The 18,952-nt window shown below is 46.3% G+C and overlaps 2 protein-coding genes across 4 annotated transcripts in view; one reads left to right on the top strand and one right to left on the bottom strand.

Annotated features, from left to right (window-relative positions):
• The window catches only part of LOC135907793 (zinc finger protein 775-like), a 30,090-nt gene extending 28,736 nt beyond the window's left edge, over positions 1–1,354 (bottom strand). The window contains exon 1 of the mRNA XM_065439535.1: positions 1,045–1,354. Within this exon, the coding sequence (XP_065295607.1) occupies positions 1,045–1,167 (123 nt within the window). The 5' untranslated portion in view covers positions 1,168–1,354. The remainder of the gene's footprint in view (positions 1–1,044) is intronic.
• LOC135907796 (carbonyl reductase family member 4-like) overlaps positions 128–18,952 on the top strand; it is a 24,315-nt gene continuing 5,490 nt past the window's right edge. Inside the window, exons 1-4 of one of the 3 annotated variants that reach the window (XM_065439538.1) lie at positions 128–260; positions 1,363–1,508; positions 4,121–4,369; positions 7,487–7,640. In XM_065439538.1, the coding sequence (XP_065295610.1) occupies positions 1,365–1,508; positions 4,121–4,369; positions 7,487–7,640 (547 nt within the window). In that variant the 5' untranslated portion in view covers positions 128–260; positions 1,363–1,364. The other 2 variants (XM_065439539.1, XM_065439541.1) reach the window with 2 other exon arrangements.

Here is an 18,952-nt window from a genome sequence, read left to right as displayed (position 1 = left end):
ATGACGCCCTACGATTCAGAACAACGCCATTTATTTCGCAAGAGGCATTTCTCCGCACGACTCGGTCACTCGGTGTCACGCCAGTTTCGTAGCCGCCTTGGCCAGCACCGCCTGATTTATAACCACAGTGCCTGCCTCACTGGCATACATACACAGAAGCTCGAGAGACAGTACACGACATTATTCTTTACACGCCAGCTGCCAAAACTTTGCCACAAATCGTGGCACGTCATCGCACGGACTTGTCACGCTACTACCAGGCAAGCAAGGACCCTCAAAAACAACGCGGGTTTCGCAACACTCGTCGGGTTTGTTGGCCGCTGATGCCTGCGATACGCTCGTGCACGTTCCCGCAGGCATGGCGTGTGCTACGTAAACTACGAAAATATTACTGCTGCAGTGGTTGCGCTCAGTTACCGTAGCGGCAGTTGTTGTTGGTGCGTAAAATTTACATGAAGTGTCCGCGTATTTAACGTGACACAAAGCGAGCGACGCGTTTGCTTGATCGCTTTCCTTGGCACGCGTGGGAAATGCGAGACGGAGGCGCAGCGGTGCCTGCCGATTCACAGCGTCATGGCAACTGCTGCACGTTAGCTTGCGGTGCACTCAGTATGCTTAGGCAAAGTTAAGCGCTAGTGCCTATATTTATCTTTTAATGCCACCGACATGGCATCTTGAGTGACCTCGAACGTGTTCCGCGTGTTAAGTCGGAAGGATGACACTGATTCGTTTTACCAAACTCTTGTAATGTAGCGCTTCGGTTGTGATTATTATGCAAGAAGTGATGCGGAAGTTGCACTGTCAGTATCCACACGTCTCACTATGACCAATATAATTCGCCAACGCTGAGTTCCTAGAGTTCAGAAGCCGACGATCGCCTTGTGCGGCGGTTGTAAAACGGCAGTGCATGCAAGACTCGCAAGACGGCCGATTAGCATCGATTACGCAAGGCCAGTCTTGACACAGTAAACTGTCGCGCGCTGCCGTCGCGGCCTCCGCGACACTGTGAGCCTTATCTGATGAGGCGCGCGCCCTTAATCTCACCTGGAGGAGCAGTGCCGGCCGATAATTGCGACGAAAAAGCGGGCGAGCGCGCGAAGAGCAGCGGAGCGTTGTGGTGCCTGCGTGCAACACACGCGCGCGCCTCTTGCAATGACTGGCGCTCATTGTAATTTACGACGTCCACAGCTGCGCTGCCCATAAATCGCAGTACTGCGCACTCGCGCGCCTGTCGCTTCGGTCGGGCGCGCACCGCGCCAGCCCGTCTCGAGTCACGATACCGTGAAAAGAGCGGCCACAACCTGCAATGCGGCCCCCCTCGGGCTTTATGTGCTTTATAGCGCTTGCGCGTTGTGCATGCAGCCATGGCGCAGGTTGCATGCGTGTTCGGCGGCACGCGCGGCATCGGGATCGCCGTGGCGCTGCGCTTCCTGAGGGCGGGCAGCCCCGTGGCCGTCTTCTCGCGGGACCAGAAGAACGTCGAAGAGGCCCTGAAAGAACTAGCATTGGTACGCTGTACACACAACGCTGGCTGGCATGTGTTGCCCACATCATCTCTGAGTGGCCCGAGAAACCGACTTGGGTCTACAGTCAAACAATTCTTGTACCAGTGCTCGTAGCTCGAGACGGAAAGGGTGCACAGACGAGACGGGACATGTGAAACAAGAGCTAGCTGTGTTGCCTTGTCTCTATTCGCCGATCGTCTTGTTCACTCTGCTACAAGATGCTGAATCAACTAGTCAACACATTAGATGCTTCACGTTGTTGGGTGCTGACCTGCTGGAAGAAGAGAGAGTTGAGCTAGTTTGTAGGGACTTGTTAGAAAAAGGTAGACGTGCAGACGTAGACGCAGGTAGAGCGAAATGTTTGTGTTGGCCGTTTCCCTCAACTTGTGTCCGTGTTTGCATGTCCACCTTTTTTCTAACAGGCTTTCTGCATGTCCAGTACTGCCCAGTCCACAGCGAAGAATAGCAATAAATTAGCACTCAAAAGTGTCTGTCCTCACCAATGTCTCGGAGATTGAAAAAGTGGCATGAAGGTCATGCTTTCAGATTCATCCTTTAAATGTTACCAGTGGTTAAGCACGGTCTCGGTGTCCCCGATCCCAGTGGTCTATACTACACACCAGCACATCTCGTGATTTGCGATGACAGAAAACTTTGTTAGCCTTCACGCATCTGTAAAACCCAAGCTTGATTATTTGCAGAGGAGGTCACGAGTGAGGGCCATGACAAAGCAGCTTTGTGAGCTTATGCCATCATAAAACAGTTCTGCCTTTTGCCTTCTGTCGTTCGGAAATTAAATAATGATTTAGTGGAAAAGACGGCCAGGCATGTAACACTAGTTTTTTCTCATTAAATTACTGGGCATGCAAGTCGGTGCTGCTGGCTGGTGATGAGCGCTTTCTATCTGGTCGCAAATTGTCCAGGATAACTTACTTGGGGACATGCAGAAGTAGATCTGAATGGAGAGTGGCCAATGCGAACTGATGCGAAGTATAAACATATCAAAACATTGAAACAAAGAGCATGCAACGTGCTGCAATTACAATCACATCAAGGCTGCGTATGTTATGGAAACTTTAGTCAGTCAAGAAGGATGCAAAGGTCTTGCTTCTCTGGCTTCTCAGGAAGAGTGATCAAGAGACTGCAGGCTGACAGGCGCGTAGCCAGAGGGGAGAGGGGGGGGGAAACACCGGGCACTGTGACCCCTCCCTCGACATCTCTGTTGTAACATGGCGTCGCCTGCTCCCCTCTAGAAAAAATTCCTGGTTATGCCACTGCAGGCTGAAGAGATAAAGTGTGAATGTCCCAGAGTGCTTTGACTGGTATGGGTGAATATGGTGGGTATAAAACGTCACTCAGTGATCCCAAAATGGTTGGGAGGTTGTTAATGAGTATCGTGTTCCTTAATTGAAAGCAGGGAGATATGTGGAAAGCTTTCAGTTGTATTGGGTGGTTTACAAATAAGGTACATGCTCCAATTTGGTAAATCGGGAAACTGTGTCATATATATATAGGGTGAAAGTAATGAGCTCATCTTACGAGGGCTTTCTGGGAGTGGAAATGAGGTTTAAAAAGGAGTGTGCCTGTTCATGAAAAGAAACAAGGTACCCTTCTCATTGCTTTTTGGTAGTAAAGAACTGTTCCAAGGTGAACAGATTTTTGAAAGCTTCTATGGCTTACTGAGCTCTCATTTTGTCTCAAGTTACCAGGGGCTGTGAACATCTGTCACTGTTTACTTCCCAATTTGATGTAAACTGCTTTGTAAGCAGTAGTATGTGTGCCCCTATAACATTGCCATTTCCAGTTCGCATTGAAATTCATTCCTATGGTGTACTGAAGGTTATTCTTGTTCTTTTTTTCTTGTATTTTAGTAAGGTAGAAAAATAGAACTTTGCAATGTTGTACACATTAGTAATTTGTCACATGGCTACCATTGCTCAAAAGCTAAAATCTACAGTAGTGTTCTTGCTGCTTTGGTGCTCAGAAGCTAATTTAGTGCATGTACAGAATCTAACAAAAATTTCACACCCTCTGGATTGCAACTGGCCAGCTCTGTGTGTTGTTGCTATCCACACAGCACATGCCCTGTATAGAATGAGTGGGCAGAATTAATCCACTTTGATGACTCGAAAGTAATTGTATCGCAGCAGAGATACACCGTTGTCACAGCTCGGCTGTTAAAATTTTGTTGTCAACCCAACTTTTCACCAAGATGTGCCGATCTTCCTTGAAGTTCTTTGCTTCTTTTTTTCTCCCTTTCATAGGTGGCACCAACAGGAATTCAATTATTGATTATCTTGTAAATCATAGGCTTTAGTTACAGATTACTCTGAAATAATAAATAATTTTGTTCAAATGAAAGGAAATAATTGTAAGAAAATGTTTTCTTGCCAACCTCTACATCCTCTGGGCCTCAAAAGAGAAAAAGCACGCACACTGTCGCTTTCATGTACCTCCTCTCTTGTCTCTTATCCCAACTTCCATCCTACAAATTCTTTCTGCACAGTCCCTGAAAACAAAATAGACTGTATAATGGCAGAATCGCCTCATTTTCACATGCTTTCTCCAAACGAAGTTGCAACGTAGCTGTATTACTTCCACGCGCTTTCTTTCAGGAACCCGGCATTGTGCACGGACGTAAATGTGATGTCCGCAATGAAGCGAGTGTGCGGGAGGCCCTGGCTTGGACAGAAGAGCAGGTCGGCCCTGTGCACTACCTCGTGACTGCAGCTGGCATTGGCCTCGATCGCTTGCTTGCCCAAACAAGCGAGGCTGAGATCCGGAATCTTCTCGACACCAATGTCATTGGCACACTGTTTTGCGCCAAAGCAGCCTTGAAGGCAGGCATGCTGCGCCGCCGACAGGTGAGAACAACTTCTGCCTGAGGCGCTCATCCAAATTTAGTGAGTGAGTGGTAGCTGCAGCCATGGCCCAGTCGGCACGACACCCAGCTCAGCTGTGGGGGGTGCATGGTTCAGTACCTACCATTTGACATCCAACGCTATGTTAAGACAGGTGCAAGCGGCTCCCTGGCCAGCTGCCCAACTTTCCAGGGGTGTGTTGTTTGAGAGAGTCACCCGCCATGGTTGCTCGATGGCTGTGGTGTTCGGCTGCTGAGTACGAGGTCGCGGGATCGAATCCCGGCCACGGCGGCCGCATTTCGATGGGGGCGAAATGCAAAAACACCCGTGTACTTATATTCAGGTGCACGTTAAAGAACCCCAGGTGGTCGAAATTTCCGCAGTCCTCCACTACGGCGTGCCTCATAATCAGAAAGTGGTTTTGGCACGTAAAACCCCATAATTTAATTTTTTGTTTGTTTGAGCGAGTGTCGCAAAGAATGCTATGCTTGTTGTGGAAGAACCAGAACAAACAAAGCAACACAGAAATCTCAGAAAGGGTGCCGAAATGCCGCAGATTTCTTTACCGGTGGGTGTTCTTCCCAAGTGTCGAGGTCTCATGTTGGCCAAGTACATGTCTGGGAGCACGCTTGTGCCTATTTTACTGATAGGTGTCTGGCGGCAGCTCTCGTATGCATTTCACTGCTGCAACAGGCGCTCTACCAGGAGGCCATCTGTGGTTGGAGGCAGCCCGTGGTTGGAACATGGAGATATAAGAAAGCTACACGCCAGATGAGCCTTCTCACAGAAATTGGCGGCTGTGAAGAGAAATTATTGCATTCCTCTCGGCTCCGTTTATGCTTTGCAGGCAATGTTGCAGAAGCTGTGCGGGTAGTGCAGTCATAGCAGTCTCACTCCACATGTTTCACAGTGCAGGTGAATTTCATCTTTAACACTTTCTGGGGAATAACTGCTTCATATATCACAAGTTTAACTTATGGGTGCATGCTATCACATAGTACAATTATATACAGTTGCAATCACACATTATTTGCATGCCTTTGTGCAAACTGCTGTTCATAGATCATGCAGCATTGATTGTGAGTGCAGAGTGTTATGCCAATGTACACTGTGAAAGCAGACAAAAATTTTAACAAAGGCTTGTATGCGCTTCTCTGAAATGCATTTTACAGCCATGCAGTAGAAAAATAATGCTTATGGGAAATGCACCCACCAGCGAATTTCCAGATCCTTCTAAGGCGAAAGCCTTAGATGGCTCATGGGACGAAAAAACCCGATGTCCGGCGCTGTGTCATCTGGCATGATGGCGCCGAAATTGATAAGGAGTCAATCCCTCGACCTTTAGTGGGAGATGAACCCACAACCTTTAGTGTTAATTTGGGCAAATTAGGCCATCCATTTCTCTATAAGAGAGTGTGACGTCGAGGATAACCGAGAAGCAAACAATAAACTCACCTCGCTGTGTAGTTATGTAATTAACCATGACAAACATACCCGCATTTACTGTTGTGCGTTGTGCCAGTTGTGTTGCTGGAGCCATGAATTAGTCGCGTTGTGGTGATGAAATAATCACTACCAAAATCTATTAGGCTAAGCCGTGCGAAGAATGACTACGCTCAAATCACAGTGGTAGCAACTAGTACAGTCATTGGTCAGTAAACCTAAATTGACGAGTCAAGTTTGCTGGGTGTTCGTACGCGTATCATCATACCTTCCAGAATAATCGCTGGTGCTCATGCACGTTCGAGAATGTATACAACAGTATTCGCGTCGCATGTGCATTCTAATTAGACAGGATTTCGTTATAGAATCAATGACAACATTCAAGAAATTTTTTATACTCTAGGCATATCTTGCATCGAGCGATAACAGGACAACAGTGATAATCTGGCGAAAAGTGGTCACCGGCGGAAAGCAAACTAATGTGTGCGGGACAGTTTAAAAGAAAAACCAAAGTGCATGGAAACATTCTGCCTTGGAACATGAAAGCTGTAACTTTACATTAAAGAAACAAAGATGTATAATTAGACAGGAAAGGAACATCTTGCTGCGTGAGTACTGCGACAATCACTCACATTTACCGTGGCAGTACTAATGTACAAATTGTGTGGTGGCAGGTACCGGACAAAGAATCAAAAATTTTGCTTTTGAACATAAACTCTGTTTTCTATAAAGTGTGCACATTATACATGTACGCTGATAAATGTATAAATAGCAGACAGACTTGGACTCGTGAGCGCAGATTTGTTGGCTGATGACCTCACTCACCACTATCGTTGTGGTTTGATTGTCACTTGCCTTCCTGGTTAGAAGGTTGCCCAATAAAGGGCTAGATTTTGCACTCACACTCTTCCCACTATTTGTCATTTGTCACTGCAGCATTCCAAAATCTTTGATTGCTGTTAATAGCAATCGGACTGAAATTTGCGCATTTTACCTGCTTCCAGTAGTTAGAACATTGTGTGCATAGTGGTATTCACAGGGATGCACCACTTCTTGTGCTGTTTTCTAAAACACTATAGTAAGAAAGGTTACATAGCTTGCCTTAACAGATGTGTAAGTAAGCTTCCCGCTGCTGACATCCAAGTACCCTCGGAATGATGCTGCATTATGTCGCAACTAGTACCTTGGGTAGCATATCCAATTGGTGACCAGAAAGAAAAGTTATTTGGGGACCCTGGTAGAATGAAAGCAGCAAGTTATATTGTGCAGTCGGAACAAAATTGTACTTTGCGTCTCAGCAGAGGAAGACAGAAAGCTCTCGCTCTACTTTTGATGCTTCCTCTTGGTGCTGAGAGATGGGTCCACAACACATCCGATTATTAGCAGTAATGATCTTTTCACTTCGTTGATTTCTAGCAAAGATGTAGCTTGTGCACTACAGGAAAGCCTTGCATAGCCACACAGTGGGAATAAGTGTCGTGACTCACCCATGAACCACATTGTAGTGAATGTGTTAATCTTAACTTCGATCCGGTAAGCAACTTCTGTTGCAAACAGGCATGTTGTTAGCACACTTCGCACAATCGCCGCATCTTGTTTTCATGTGGGTGAATGAGCTAGGAAGCTGCAATAGTGATGTTGGATCTTGAACTTTGTGTGTCCTCTATTTCTTTCTAGGGCTCCATCGTTAATGTGGGCAGTGTTGTTGGTGAACGAGGCAACGTTGGCCAAACTGTCTATTCTGCCAGCAAGGCTGCCCTAGTGGGTCTGACCCGCTCGTTGGCCAAAGAAGTTGCCTCTCGGAACATCAGAGTCAACATGGTTCAGCCAGGTGTGTATCACCATCGTAAAACAGCCTATTTTATGTCCAGTGCCAGGTGTGTATAGCCTTTCTTAATTTTCCACTTGCCAAAAACAAAACATTTCACTCATCTTTGTGAATACTAGGAACCTAAATATCAATGTCAGTGACATCGTGTAAATTAGGAATGCATAGGCAAGTCGTATAGGGGCGTGATTGAGTCTTCGTATCACAGACTTCAGCACGTGACACACACAACAGGCTCGGCAAACCAAATTACACAGGGCCATTGGGAGATGTACCCTGACATGCCCTCATGGCAGCTGTTTTGCATTCTTCCCACATACGCTCACTTTGTAACGCACCTTTTCCTTTTCCTGAAATCTTTCACGAATTCTAGCACCACCCTCCATGCACCATGCAAGATGCTGTTGTGTTGTCAAAAATTCAAAATGACCTACTCCTGCTCCTCAGTACTGATCATATAGCCAGGGCACAAAACTTGTTGGGAAGCTCTCCTATATTGCACTGTAAATTCATTATATAATTGCATTTCAGTAAAGAAGGTTGTGTAGCAAGCTACGTCTGTGCTGAGCATGTGGGCTTCACATTTTTTTTTTGCTGGCCATTTTCCTGTGTAGGCAGGGAAACTGGCATTGCTTCTTTTGTAATCATACCTTGTTTCTGCCTCTCGTGTAATGCTCCATTTGGCGCCTGTGAATAATAATAATAATAATCACAAAAATAATTATGATGATGATAAGAAAATTTTTATTGTGATTTCTTTTTCTGGCGCAGTTAATGTAACAGGGTAAGCAAAAATACGTATTGAATTTTTTTTTTTTTTGGCTCAACTTGAAATCCACGGCCTTTTCTGAACAAGAATCGATCATTTATTTGCCTCGGTGCGACTTCTTTTCGCCAAAAAAATTACATATTCCGAGACCTATATGGTGGCCCATCATGCCCCTGTTCCTGGGCTTCTGCCGAAGTGATGGTGACAGCAAGAGATTCCTCGCAGTGGAAGCATCAAAGTCATGTGGAGAGATGACAGTTTGCAAGCTGGGGTGCATTGGGCACGTTCAGAAAAGAACGGGCACAAGACTGCAGGAACTGAAGAAAGAAAGCAAAGACATCAAGCTTTCTGACGGGAAATGCATATCTGGCCGGGGATGTCTGAGCGATGCCTTCATTGACAAGCTCCAGAACTACCATGGTTTGGCCATAAGAAGAGGCCATAAGGTAGTTTAGAGAACATGCAAAAGGCTGTCTGGGCCACATATTTTCACATAGCATCAATGGATACCAATGCATCCCAAGGCCTTTGCCCAAAAGACGCCGACACCTTGTGCAAATTCCACGAAGCCCTGTTAAACGGTGAACCATATGGTCATAAGGAACACCTTCCAGCAGCAGTTCTCGAGGCTGTGAAGCCCATTTATCAGCAGCTAGCTAAGCCCGAGCTACTTGCTAAATGCCTTCATGGGAAAACGCAAATCCCCAACGAGTCTTTCAATAACGTTGTGTAGAAACGCGCTCTAAAAATGTTTTCCTTGGACATCAAACATAGAAACTGTCCACGCTTGATGCTGTGCTCACATGTAATGATGGCAGTTTAGCGCGAGTCAATGTGCTGAGCTCCTTTCGAATTTCACCAGGGCGCTACACAGTGCAGGGGCTACGTTACGTTGACCTGTGTCAACAGTACTTCGCTGATAGGGCTGCACGGCAGGCGACGAAAGATGCTTGGCAGGCAAGACGTCTTAACCACAGAAAGAAAAAGTGATTCTGGTGATGAGTATCTGACTAGTGCCTATTGAAACAGTTCATCAATTTGTTGTTCTTTCCTTGTAATTTTCTAATAAATCCCCTTTTCCACTTGAAATGCAATTATCCTAAAACTTATTTTTTAAATGCATTTGTTCATTTATCTCAGCAACCGCAGGTGCTCAGAACATAATTTATGGACAGCAATTAGATCAGAAATTGGGGAATATACTTCAGCAGAATTATTGTTGTATAATGAAATACTTTTGTTCAACACAGAATTTAGTGCCTAGTACTGAGTGATAATTAGGTGCGTGCAGTAAAAAATTAACGAGAAAGATGTGTCGCAATATTAAGGGATAAATCTGCTACATTACAAACAGGAAAAGCTTCCGATCACAATGATATTATTAGAATTGTAATTTATACAGTTATGGAGAAAAAGGTACATAAGCATTGGCTAAAATACATGGCAGGTATAGGGCCTACCCTGTTCCCTTAAAGCTCAGTATACTTCAGTAATTTCGGCTCCGGTTATCCGGCGTCCATGCATTTCTATGGGCCCAAACTTACGTTATTTCGATCCTGAAGTTGGCTGTTGCCGGATAATTTGAACCCGACCGGTCAGCATGCACGCGCGTGACTCCTATAGCGACCCCAATAGCGACACCTTTACTGGAAGCGTCTGTCTCAGCAGAGCTCTGGGGATCATGTTTCGTTGTATTGCTTTCAAAAAATAAAATGGTGGTGGTGATGATGATGATAGTGAATGCGTTGAACACACATGATCTCTAGTCGGAAGCACATATTTTCAGCTTGCCCTAGGAAGATTTTCAAGCAACAACAATAGCTCACAGCGTCTGATTACAGTATTTACTCGATTCCAACGCACCCCTTTCCTTTTTCCCAAGAAAACTTGACCAAACAACTGAGTTCGTGACATGTGCATGCTTTGCCGCATAATATAATTGCACTGCGGCCTAGGTACCTTTAAAAACCACGAGGCAAAGCCGCCGTTAGAAAACCGTCTGCCACTGTGCAAAATATATTGCGCATTTTCCTCACTAAAATATTCGGTGGGGCCTAGATTTCTACTTTGTTTAGCGTCGTTACTGTCATCGGTACGTTAGTTTTCTACTTTAGACACATAGAAAGCGGGCGGGTGTTAGATTCAGGGGCATATCATGATCGGGCAAATACTGCCAAAGGAATCAGTAGTGTGTCTTCATCTTTTTTTTCTTCTGAATCTTGTTTAATTCAACCCGCCGGATAATTCGATTAATTTCGTAGGTGCCGTCAGGGTCGAAAAGGGGTAGTCAGTTGTATAATGAATACCAATATAACAAATTGTTACATGTTATGAAGTAAATCTAAAAATTTCCTCGCTGATATAACCGTATAATAAATATCTGCTTGTACGAAATATTGATATAATGAAAGTGTTGTTGTGTTGTATGCAAAATAGTTGTCATGTGGTTCCAATGTAATGCATACCATTTTATTTAGCAGGTATGCTGTTGCATGATTCACAGTATCCTCTGCACATAACAGCATGCACTTAAAATACTTCGCCGTTTGCTGTAATTGCGAACAAGGCTCTCATGGGGGAGCTGAAACATCTTTTAAAGGACCCCTAGCAGCTCTGAGCTTAAAGGTTAGCGAGCGGTTTCTCTCTCGCCTTCGCTACCCTTCCCAGGGATGCTCTTTCCTCCTCATGACGTATCTCTTTAGAAGACATGTGGACACCTCGTCAGTGCCGAATGTGGACCATGTGGATACTACATCAGTATCAAACTTTCTTATTTGAAAATACCATCAGCATTCTATTGCCAGGAGTCCACAGTTTCCAACTACACAGAGTTCCCACTCAAACCCCAGTACACAGCAAGAAATTAGTTCATTGTGCACGACAGGCAAGCTAGACAATGAAGAATGGTGGGCGTGTGATGCATGGCAAAGGTTTGCTAGCAGACAGGTTATTACAGTACTGATGTCTCTCATATGGGAACCAATTGACAGCTCTTGCCCTAGTAATGGCCACCTGCAGGTGGCCATTATAAGAGTAAGAGGTGTCAATTCACTTGTGAAGCAAAGACCGAAGAGAAGCACAATAGTATTTCTTTTTTTTTTTATCAGGGGTGGTTTAGGGACCCTTTAAAATGAATAAGTTTTACCGTGGTTGGGGCCATGTTTATTATTTACTAGGCTGCTGCACAGTAAATCGTGCACACTTGTTCATGTCTTGCAACCGCAGGAGCTTACATGATTGGGCATTGCTTGATTGCTTTGAGTAATAGTAGCTGGAGTGAGTAAACAAAGTTTGAGACATTCTGCTGCGGAAGAGGTTTTTGTTAAGCAAGAAGAGCACTAGGTTGCTACGGCTTGCTCTTTGTTCTGACAGGAACTTTTGGCTTTATTGTGTTTTTCTTTATAGTACTTGTACACATATATACTTCTGTATACAGTTTAATCTCATTATGTCGAAGTGTCGTTCGACAAGCAAATACCCTCCTTATTTTCAATATTCGTTGTAAGTGCATATTTGTTACATGCTGAAATTAGTGAGAAACAATCTAGATTTAATTCGTTATATGTTATTGTTGTATCAAGGTTTGACTGTATACGTCTATCAAAAGATTATGGTTAATTTACTGCATTCTCCATAATGAAAAGGATGGGGTTACAAACAAAGCCATCCTGCATACATATGAAGGAAGTTTAGACTGCTGACCAGCGATAGGTCCACCCCTGATCTGCCACAGACCGGAGGCATAACATGGGAGGTGACGAGAAATACTGAAGAGCTTAATTACGAGGAGCTTATGTGATACTCAACATTAGAAACAAAGTAAACACTCACACAGTTTAACTAAAAGCAAGAAGTGTTGACAAAATAAAAACAAAGAACTCTCCTGCGCCAAAACATACAGCAAAACCTACCATATATGGATTTACAATCGATAATAAAGTATGCAATCAAAAGCGCGACTATATGAAAAAAATGCAAACACAAATAAACATGACAAGCACAACCTTGCAAAGTACATATACAAATAGAATACACAATGGTTCATATAAATGAATGAATAGACGCAGTAGAAAAGGGCCAATGGGAAGTCTGAGAGCATTGGAACACATGGTGTTATTGGCGGGAACAGTGGTCGAGAGTCCGATATGAAGACAGATTGGGCTGCCGGTTCCTTGCTGCGGTGGTCACTGCTGAAAATGGGGGCAGACTTGGGACCCGCGTTCGTCTTCTTGTCGAGAAACCCAGCTTGGTGAACATAGCCTGCAGGCTACTCCTTGGCTAACCTCTGAGGTACGTCCGCTCACCCACACTTCCAAACCAACTCTGCCTTGCGCTGTACGCCAACAATTACTTCAGGAACCAGTCGGGAGGCTGCTAGGACAAAGGTAGGCTGCTATCCCTATTTACCTAGCCACACATAGAGTAAAGGGTACGGGGAAGGAGAGGCAACGCGGAGACGTGTGCCGGTGACTTTGTGACAGTGCCTACCAAATGTCTCACTGCTGATGGAATTATCTTGAGTTCTCTTGGGAGTACAGTTCTGAATTTCTTCCTTCACTGCTTGAGCACTTGCTGCTCTTGACACACCTAAACACCACAACCATTACGCATCTTGCATCGTGCGGCAAAACAAGAGAGCAATTTTCTAGCTTGAAATTAGTTATCTTACCTTACACTGTAGCAAAATAACAAGCACAGAATATTTTTGCAAGAAGTGCAAAGTGACGAAGAACGTAACGGTAAGAAAATACCTCTTAGTGCAGCATTGTGTCGCAAAACAGTGACAGTAAGCAGTTCTCAAGCATGAAAAATCATTTGGTAAATTGCAAATTTTATAATGTAAAATTAAAGAGCACTTTGAAAGCTAGTGTGAACAAATGAAAATTGCAGTGATGCAAAACATGTGATGGGGAGGGAACTCTAATACAGGCGGCTGGCTGTATACATTAACTTCCATGTGGTTTTGAAGTAGTCTGCGTCTTGGTGGGTCCTTGAAGAGCGTTCATCAAAGCTGGCTTCTCTGCAGTATGGTTGCTTGTGAGGAAATGCTTCATTTCGTGAGCGATAGCCATCAAGTTTCGGACTAAAATTACTAGAGGGAACTCCAGCACTGTGATAACGACATATTGGAATGCAGAGGCACAATTGCAAAGAAAAAAATTAACTAAATTTTGAGGTTTTATGTGCCAGAACCACAATCTCATTATGAGGCACGCTGTAATGGAGGACTCTGGAAATTTTGACCACCTGGGGTTCTTTAACATGCGCCTAAATCTAAGTACACGGGTGTTTTCGCATTTCGCCCCCACGCATTTCGCCCCCACTAAAATGCGGCCACTGTGGCCGGGATTTGATCCTGTGACCTTGTGCTTAGCAGCCCAATGCCATAGCTGCTAAGCAACCACAGTGGGTAATTACAAAGAAGAGACACACATACGTCACAGCACACGTCACATCGCCTGTGACGTTTGTCTGTGTCTCTTCTTTGTAAATGTGCCTTCGCGCTACAATATGTCATTAAGCAAACACCAACTAACCCAACGTCCCTCTGCAAAATAGCGTTGCAATCTTTCAGCTGCTATGGAAATTATGGTTAATTAGTAGATCGATTTGTCTGATAGTCCGGCTTGTGGCTTCAGACATTCTTGTTGCCTTACTACGTTTCATCCACCTTTACTGGCCCAAATTTCGAAGGAATCCTATTTTTCTAAACGCACAAGGCAATAAGACTGTGAACGTGTATAATTGTTATGAATGGTGTCGTCTGTAACTAAAGGTTCAGTTGGAAATAATCAGTTTGTAAAGTCACAAAGCCACCTGAAGCCAGAAGGATCATGTTTAGGCAAATATATGTGCTAACCATCATTCCCATGCCGGCTAAATTGCGATTTTCGTAGCTCTTGTAGACACTATTGCCACAGTTCCTTCTAGTAATTTTTTCAGGAAACTATGGAGATAACTAGCACATGCGTTCTGCATATTGAAAGGTGGTCGCTCCACAGCAAGAGATACTTTGCAGGGATGCTGTCTTTAAGGAGTGGCAAGTATCGACTGCGTACTCTTGCTGAAACTTCAAGGCGGCGGCACCATCTGTATTTAGATTTTGTGACGTTTCACCCTTATCAAGCCTCCAGTTGCGATACGAGTGGTCTTTTAATGGGATTAGCATTCTTGGTCAATTTCGCCTAGTTTTCTATATCGGTACGTTCGTCTCTCCTCGGCTAATGCCTTTCACGCCAACTTGGGTTACTGGGTACTGGACTGGAAAACTTTGAAATGGTCCTGCAGGACATACTTAGCACATAGCAGGCGTCTCCCACGTAGGGACCGACGGGGAGTACCTGGCGGCCGCTTCGCGAGCCTGCTGGACGGCCCATTGCTGGTCGGCGAGTTGTGAGCTTCGGAGGGACGTTAGAGACGGGAGGAGCGTTTCTGCACTCCCAGAACATGTGCGCGAGTGTCGCAGTGCCTTCGCACGAGGGACACGTGTCGCTGGGGTACGCGTCGGGATAAAGAACGTGTAGTTTGGCAGGGTTTGGGTACATGTGCGTCTGTAGGGAGCGTAGTGATAGCGCCTGCGGCCTGTTAAGTTTGAGATGTGTTGGCGGAAAGGTGCGGCGCCTCAGGTAGAAGTGTTTTGTGATTTCGCTGTACGTAATGAGCGCGTCCCCGTTGTCCTCTAGCTCGACGAGATGGGGTTTCCCGGGAACGGCACGGTCGGTAAGCGCGCATACTGCTTTGTGGGCGATCTCATTGAAGTCGGCCATCCGGCACCCAACCGAGATGGGCGGGGAGCCAGATGACAGTGTGGTGCTTGAGAGTGCTCCGCGCTACGGAGGATGCGTAAAGCTAGGTCAGAGACGATGCCACGTTCGAAGGCTTTGATGACCGGTGTGGAGTCGCTGTAGATCACTTGCCGTTTGCCGTCGAGAACGGCCAGGGCTATGGCTACTTGCTCCACCACCTCGGTATCTCAGGTGAGGATCGTGGCGGAGTTGAGGGTCCGCTGCATGGATGAGACCGCGACCGCGCGAAGGCTCGGTTTTTGCTGTAGGCGGCGGCGTCCACGAACGTGACGTCGTCGGCTTTCATGTCCAATGTGCTGAAGAAGGGCGGTCGCCTAGGCAAGGCGCCTGCCTCTGTTGTGGTCAGGAAGTAGGTTTCGTGGAATAGGAACAATCGTGATGGAGTCTCGGATCTCGCGGGGAACCGGCGTCTACTTCGGTGGATCTATGGTCGTCGAGGAGAAGCCGAGTTCGCGCAGAATGTGGGGGCTGCCTTGGTGGTCGTGAGTCGCGTCACCTGCGTTCGCTCCTCAGCCTCGGCGATCTCTTCTGGCGTGTTGTGCACGCCGAGGAGTTTCTGTATGGAAGGGGTGATTGGAAGGCGGAGGGCCCGTTTCACTACCTTTCGAATGAGGGCGTTGAGTTTATGTCGCTCAGCGTTTAGCCAATTGTGCATGGCAGCGACTTAGGTGAAGTGGCAGAGAACAAACGCGTGTACGAGACGTAGCAGGTTGTCTTCTTTGAGGCCGTGGTGACAGACACTCTGCGTACGAGTCGTATGCCGTTCTACGTCTTGGTCGTGAGCTTCTTTCTGCACCGTTTGGGTGTTGGTTCCGCGGGACTCGAGGATCATGCCGAGGACCCTGATGGAGCCTACCTTGGGGACGGTGCGGCCGTCCCTGGTGCGGAGGGTGACGTTGCGTTCGGCCGGGGATTTCCACCCTCTGGGCTTGGCGCCCCGGCGTTTGGACGATTACAGCAGTAGTTCCGACCATCTGGCGCTCTGTAGGGTCGGATGGCTTCATCAAATCCGCCCTGCAGGAGGTCGTCGAAGCCGCCGAGTCCTTCCTCGAACACACTAGTCACTGGATAGTCCATGGTCCAATCTGAAGCGCACCGTGCTACTGTGTTGAGGAAACCAGGTTTGAAGCAAAAACCATCGGCCCAGCTTCAGTCACGGCATGCGCATATGCTGCTGGGTGTGCGCCACTTTTTAGTGGCAATACATATATATATATATATATATATATATATATATATATATATATATATATATATATATATATATATATATACACACACACACACTGCGAAATGCAAAATACGCCCATGTACCGTGCGTTAATTGTGTGCACGTTAAAGCACTCCATGTGGTCAAAGTCAATCCGGAGTCCCCCACAACGGTGTGCCGCATAACCACATGGTGCTTTTGGCACGTAAAACCCTGGAATTGGATGATATTTTTTTCTATACATGGGCAACGCGCGTACTTCGTGGCGGTGCCGCCAGATGGCGTAGCGTGCCCAGGCTGAAGCGCGAGGCAGGGGCCCGGTGGCAGTACATGCCTCGTATATGACGCGTTTCGGCCGTGGAAATACGGTATGTCGCGAAATTGCTTCAATGGTAATCGCGTTCAGATCGACCGTAATTCGTGAGTTGGTTTCTGCAGGAATTTATTTGGTACTGTGAAAGGGTCGTTTCTTTAACTCAGATAAAAATTTCCTGTTTAGTGTCCCTTTAGGCATTGGAGCAAGAGCCGGTATGACATGGCCTCGGCGGCCTGATTGGCGCCAGAAAATAGCCTTGTAATGCTGGTGGCCTCCAAACCAGGTTTGATGTCTACACAAGCTCCTTGACGCCGTCTATAACGCCGGCATGTTCCAATCACTCGCCCGCACTGTGCGACAACAAAATGCGCTCATACCATTTTAACGGCAGTGGGCACAGAAGTCTTGACAAGAACGTGCCATTACAAAGAAGTGCGATATTACACATTATTTTCACCTAACTGCACGTTTCAAGCACTTCGGCACAGGGGATTTATTGCAGGAAATAAATGCACAACTGCCCAAGAACACAAAAGCATGGGGTAAGCTGTCGTATTTTGCACATTGGGAACGCAATGCAATAATAGTAATGGCATTCTTGCATTTTAACGCGATAGCGTAAAGGCCCAGTGTTGCAGAAAATCCATTGTCGATGTCGGCGGAGTTGTCTATGAGCTAAAATATCCGCATATATTTAGGTATATGTACAGTCGACCAAAAAAGTTTACGGACCATGACATTTGACAAAAAGCTGAATATCTCCTCAGCCTCAAAACGCAGCCTGGTGTTCCCATTTTCATCCTTTAGTGGTATGTGCGAACAACATTCGGATGCCCGGTTTTACTGGCTGCTTTTAAAGGCTACTCGTATATTTAGAACTTTCTGAGATCTCGTGGTCCGTAAACTTTTTTGGTCGACTGTATATCCCACACTTTAATATATAACATATATTTATGTATATATATTTAACATATATTTAAAAATTTATGGGCTACAGTGCCACGCCATTCTATCACTAAAGTTGGTCATACCGTGTCTTACATTCTTGACAAAGTTATTCCTCGGATTTTTGAGAATGACAGTCCATAAACAAATGTCATGAAACAAAACACCGACAACATATGCCTTTTATGTTAAATCTTCTCAGACCTAAATATTACAAGTGTGAAACGGTAACAGAAACCTGAAAAATTTTGTGATTCCTTTTTTTTGGGGGGGGGGGGGAGGCGCTGCTGTGTTCTACCTCCGGGATAGGCCCATGCAAGAGGCCGCGTTTCTACCAGAAAGCTCGCCTTCGTGCATAGCGTTCGCCGCCAGCGTTTCCCGACAAGTCTTACGGTTACATAAGCTGCAGTTGCCGGGGAGCGTGAGAAGCAGTCGGGGATCTTTGAATGCCATCAGGTTTCACTCTTAAAGGCAACGCTTAAGCGTCCTCGAAGTTTTAACGCGAAGGCGTTAAAGGGCCCCTCACCAGGCCCCCTAGGAAATTTTAGTTATACGCTGAAAGTTGTTACGTGTCTTCTAGGAAGCGTTCTGCCGGAAATTTTTTTTTCAGATCGGCTCATGAATAGCCAAGACAGAAATATTTCAGTGCCGCGAACCCATGATTTCAGGAGATTTCCACTGCATAGCGAGACACTCTCTCCACTCGCCCCGTTTAGCCGCCGCTAGCGAAATTCCTTCCCTGCGTTCTCCCATACCAAACTTCGAGGATCGCGTGACGCATTCATCACGGGCCCCGCCTTCATTTCTTTTAGAGCGCAGCTCTTTGGCGTCCGTTCCTGGGTTTCGCGTCGTCGTCGGCGTTGTCGTCGGCCTCGTAACCAGCTCCGCCCCCCTTTCATCCCCCCAGCGCTAGCAGCGACCGACTGATACCGCTGGATGCCGCTGACGCCGCTAGAGAGTCAAGATAACGTGACTGCATAGAACACCGTCGCCGCCACGCAGAAAGAGGAGGAAAGGGTCCCCCCCCCCCCCTGTTCTTGTGTGGCGGATAGGGTGCTCTTCAGTTGCCGACGCGCCGATTATTTCACGTAGGCCCCGGCACGTCGACGAATACGTGACCACCTTCCCACGGCTAGACCTGGTTCTTAGCGCTGCGGAAGCGAGGGTATCATATTGTTTGTGTCGGCATCGGCGGCGTTGTCCCTGAAACCAACTCCGCAGCTGGGGTTGACTCACTATCGGCGTCAGCGGCATCAGTCAGTCGCTGCT

The sequence above is a fragment of the Dermacentor albipictus genome, chromosome 6, assembly GCF_038994185.2.
Source record: "Dermacentor albipictus isolate Rhodes 1998 colony chromosome 6, USDA_Dalb.pri_finalv2, whole genome shotgun sequence".
Lineage (NCBI taxonomy): Eukaryota > Metazoa > Arthropoda > Arachnida > Ixodida > Ixodidae > Dermacentor > Dermacentor albipictus.
The sequence above is the reverse complement of the archived record's forward strand: the minus strand, read 5'-3'. Positions and strand labels throughout refer to the sequence as shown.